This window comes from Trachymyrmex cornetzi, unplaced genomic scaffold, assembly GCF_001594075.2.
Source record: "Trachymyrmex cornetzi isolate Tcor2-1 unplaced genomic scaffold, Tcor1.1 scaffold147, whole genome shotgun sequence".
NCBI lineage: Eukaryota > Metazoa > Arthropoda > Insecta > Hymenoptera > Formicidae > Trachymyrmex > Trachymyrmex cornetzi.
The window spans coordinates 5,586,281-5,591,524 of NW_017296059.1; the positions used below are offsets into that span (position 1 = coordinate 5,586,281).

Here is a 5,244-nt window from a genome sequence, read left to right on the forward strand (position 1 = left end):
TGTGTGCGAAGGAAACCGCCCTCGTCGTTAACCACCGCGTCCGTTCTTCCGTCTCCGTGGGATTTTCCTCCTTACCTCCGTCGCGCCTTCCCTTACCGGCGACGCCTCTGCACGACGTCGAGCGTCGTCGAGCGTCGAGCGCGACGAAATGAGGGCTCGGCGATGCGCGTTTCGCACCTGCGTACAAGACGCCGCAGCACGTCGATGCATCGCACGTGGACGTGCCACCGCCGCCGCGGCGCAGCCAAGAGGAGAGGAGAGGAGAGGAGAGCGAGTGAGTAGACGCGACATCGAACGCGGGTTGGAACGCTTGACGCGGACGCTCGCGCCGATCTGTGCGATGCTCTCTCATTTTTTTCCATTTTTTTTTTTTATTCGAGTGCCAATTCAGATCGGTAACGCGGACGCTGATTCGAAACGCTTCGCATCACCGAAAAGTCGGAGCTTCGAGGGACGAAGCAGCCTGCGAACGGATAAAAAAACGGAAATGGGGTGCAACGACGATTGCCGTTCATCGCTAATAATCGGCAATTATCCTTCTTCCCTTCCGATAACAATTATTCTGCATAAATTCCGATTTCTAGTGACACGATCGTTGTCAACAGATATCAACCTTGAACCCAACCCTTTCCGCAAGAGTCTGGACCTGGCCCACGTGAATCATCCGTGCCGACATTATTCGTCGGACCGACACGCTGCTCCATATCACCCGGCGTCCTCCACATCGATTTGCTCTCATCCCCCTGTTTCCTCCCTTTCCATTTGCTTATCAATGTAGAATTCTAGATTGATTCTAGAATTTGATGTAGCACAAGCGATTTCGGGAATCGGCCGGAGAAAGGGAACATGATTCTTCCATCTGCCTCTTGAACATTTTCCAAGAAGCTCGCTCGATTAAAAATGAGTTGTATAGGTCGCAAAATGGCGGAAAAAATTAAGCCTACTGTAGTTTTAATTATTAAAACGTCGCGATGTTTCGAGATAATTGAGCATTGATTGTTACCTATTTAATCGAAGCGATGATGTCTTAAATATTGTATTTTTTCGGTTATATGCTTTTTTTTAAATATACAAGCTTACGCGACGCAAGAGGAGGAGATATAAAATGGCATAAAATGTTAAACCTTCTTTAATTATTTTAACCAACGGCTTCATGAATTTACATTTTGTTATAATATCTCAGGCTAGTGACGAATCAGAAGCCATTTTCTTGATGTAGAACAGCCAAAAATCATCCAGAATGCTTTTTTACCGCGTGAGAAAGAATTGAATACGTAATTAATGAGATAGAATTAAAAAAAGAGAATTAACTATGTTAATTAATTTCTTTAACTCAACTCTTATCGCCGGGTATTTATCGGATTTTTGCAAATTTTAAAACGTAATCCGTAATAACGACACGGAAAAACAGCGCTGAAGTATTTGAATATTTAACCAGATCTAAAAATAATTTTGTTAGGCTATCAAAATAAATTATGTAGGATGCTCAAACTGGTTGCTAGAATGTTAAAACTTTTCGCAGCATTGCTCATCATGCTTGAATTTCCTACATAATTATTTTGATAGTCCAACAAAGTTATTTTCAGATCCTGTATCTGTCTAAATTTTTAGACTTCTGCAAAATTATCCTTGCCGTGAAGGGAGAAAGAGAGAGAGAGAGAGAGAAAATTTATAATTTTGTTTTTCACACACAATGTGAGATATCTTTAAAATCTTACTCTACAAAAAGAAAAATGTATTTGAAGATTTAAAGTTAAAAGTTTGCAAAAAAAGATAAGCTTCGTCATTGTATAAAAACTATTTCGCAAACCGGTTAAACCAATCAACTCCTATACGTCACATCGTACCGTTTAAAACTTCCCATTCTCTTAAGCGGTCTTTTTACACCTATTATTTATTTATCGTTCGTCCACGAAGTGTAATGACATCAGTAACCAGAAAACTGGACGCATCGTTCCGTATCAATGCGAACGAAGGATCGCGAGTATCTCTCGCGTGCATCCCCAGCCACCTTTTATCTCGTTCTCCCGATAACGCTTCCGGCACACCCGTTACTTGATGGCGTGCATAAAATCGCCGTGGATGACTAGGTGCACTTCTGAGTACTTAACGTAATGAATAAGACGAACAGTCTCGGCCGACGAACGGTCATTAAACGCTTCCGACGTATTTGAATGTGGCAATGTCAGAAAACATTTTACCTCGCAGAAATTAAAGAAGAAAAAGAAACGGATATTGGCTGAGGGAGAAACGCTCGATACCTTCTTCCCGTAACACTCTCGCGTAATTTATCGTACAATACAATAAATTACAACCGCCTAAAAAGTTGTATAATGTATTTTGCGCCCATGTTAAACGATCTGCGAACGCAGGATTTTTCAGAACAAAATTCTATTTATAATTATTAATGTATAAATAATTTTATATATTTTAATGTAGCCTAATATTTGCATTTTATGTATGTATATTATGTATCTTGAACTTCCGAAAGGTTTTCATATTTTGCATCATGCAAAATTGTAATACGTGGAAAAAATGATGTATTAACATCATTAGCTAATAGCAATCTTATTGAAAATAAATTTTATTAACACTAGAAATACTGATCAGTCGTTATTACTGACCGTTTCTATTTTTTAGATTAATATTACATTTTTAGTGTAAAAAACATAGGGTTTTAAAATATTTTGACTTCTCAATAATTAATAGTTATAACCCTTTATATTGATGAATTATTTAGTTTTTTATTATTTTTTTTATTTTTATAATAATTTATTCGCTTGATTCTTTTAGCGAGTAAAAATTTTGGTGCTTCTAATGTTAATTGAATGGCAATTAAATATTAATTAAACGTAACATTTTATTAAAACAAGAGCGTAGTGCATTTGTTTTATTAAAACTATCATTGAATTAACAAGATTGTTTTTAATTATATTACTGTCGCCTAATACTATTTAATATCATTTTCCGTGTAAATCATTTAAAAATAGTCTTAATGTCATTTAATTTCTTCTTTCATTTAATTGAGCTTGCATGAAAAATGTATAAGAAATTGAATTATTGAATTGTATGGCGCGTACAAAAAAACGCAACCTTCGAAGAAGTTTTGCGAGTAAATAATTGCTTTTGGGATCTTTTTTTTCAGATACTGAAACATTTGCGCAGAGGATGGCAGGGGCGGAAAGTGTTGGGGATGATTTGGGCCTTAGTGGTCCTGTGGTGGCTGCGTTTGAATCCTACTGGCCTGCTAAGTCCCAAGTTGTCTTTGACGTAAGCGCGAAGAAACTGGTGTCTCTCCGAAAGAAACTGTCCAGCGATAATTTCCCTAAATCTTAAAGCAAAGCATCTCCATCTCTGAGATACAACGGTAAACCGTTTATTATGTGATAATATATGTTTATATCTAAACTGACAATAATAACGTAGAGCATGAGAAATGTAAGAAGAAAAATTTATTTTGTCGGTAATTGCAATTATGTAAATATTTCTCATTTGTTTCGAGTTAAAAAAAAATTAATAATTGGTGCTTACAATTGCAATAATATTTCTATACATTTTTCAATGCTCGAATAATAATAGGTCAATTCATTTTTCTTCCTTTTACTCTCCAGGAGGAAAGAAGAAGAAGAAAGATGAACTAGTGCAAAAGTTCAGCCAAAAAGAATAGGCTTAATATATAATAGGGAGAAAACGACAGCTGTCATTTTATTTCAAATTAATTTGTCAAAATGAAAGATACACCCAGAAAATGTCGTTATTTGAATGTTTATTAAGAGTTTTTTAAATGATTAAGAATTTTTTTTCGAAATCCCCTCTGACTATTTCTGAAATCTCTAGAAAAGGTTTATAAAAGTCAAGTACTCAATATAGAGAATGAAATAAAGTTTAAGATATGGATAATGTAGAATATAACAGAATAGTGTATGCGAATTAATTTGGGTTTCAATCTGTTAATGCGTATCTTTAAATGCATATGTCATACGTCGATCACTTGCAGCGATTACGGGAAAGTCAGAGATAAAATACTGACCTATACAATAAATCTGATCATAATTAATAATTCTCGCAGCAATTACTATCCGACAATCTCCGTGTTTCTTAGCTGTTCTTTTTGCATCTGTTACTTTTTTTTGCAGAACCTATTATAACTAATCTCTTCGAAATGTCAAAGATACAAGTTTGTTAAATTAGCTATTAAAATTAGCGAAATCGTAATTAAATGAAAACTATGTTTTAGCTATATATTTACAAAAGAAGTTTAATTATTATTTATTATTCTATTAATCACAAGGACTCGATTAATTATATGTTGGCTTTTTAAATTTTATTATTAATTACACATTGATATTTTAATATTATTTAATATTAGTAACATATAGCAATATTTTTTATTTCGATATGATACAGAAAATATTTGCTGCAGACTAAGTACGTCTGAAACTTGGTTTAAGAGTTAATTATTAACGAAATGAGGCGTAGGCTTTCGAAACGAGTTTGTTGAGGCAGCTTTGGGGTTTCTATGCGGCATGTGCCTCGACACGGAATGAACGCAATGCCCTTGGAAATCCCAAAGGAGTCCAACGCATCGCAACAGCATGGAGGATGCATTTACGAGGATGATCTATTGGACTCACCGATTTTGTACCATCCAGCAACCCGGTTCTGCGTAATCTCGGATGATCACCGCGCAGAGGGGTGTCATTGGCAATCTCTTGATTCTGCCAATCAAGATTTTGCAAATCCAGCAGGAATCTACTCATCTTTCAACGTGATTCCTATAACGTATTACGAGTTTATGCAGCTAGTAATTTCGTGATAGCGTTATTTATTTAACTCGAACCCAGTTAAAATTACAGAGGGAGTAGAAAAAAGTGATCAACATGATCAAATGCAAATTATGTATTACATGCTATAATACAATTGATACAGCCCGTATTGATGTCGGGTATTGTTAAAGATAACTGAAATTCACATATTCATAACATACGCGTCCGTTTCAAGTTATTCTACTTTCAAATATCAACAATCTTGCGTCTAATTTGCGAATAACTATTAATTTATTTCAATTTATTATTAACTTAATTTAAAAAATTGTAATACCACCAAAATTTCACTTCTAATTATAATTAATTAAAAATTTAAGTTGTGTTATTAAGAATTGTGTAGATCTAATATAAACAGACTTAATTTAATTATTCGGAAATAAAATTCTGTGTATACAAAATGATTCTATACGATACTTTA

At 35.1% G+C, this 5,244-nt stretch overlaps 1 protein-coding gene across 1 annotated transcript in view; it reads right to left on the reverse strand.

The window, feature by feature from the left end:
• The window catches only part of LOC108757703 (protein cortex), a 43,674-nt gene extending 38,655 nt beyond the window's left edge, over window positions 1-5,019 (reverse strand). Inside the window, exon 1 of the mRNA XM_018502207.1 lies at window positions 4,635-5,019. Coding sequence (XP_018357709.1) covers window positions 4,635-4,760 — 126 coding nt within the window. The 5' untranslated portion in view covers window positions 4,761-5,019. The remainder of the gene's footprint in view (window positions 1-4,634) is intronic.
• Window positions 5,020-5,244: the final 225 nt, after the last annotated feature.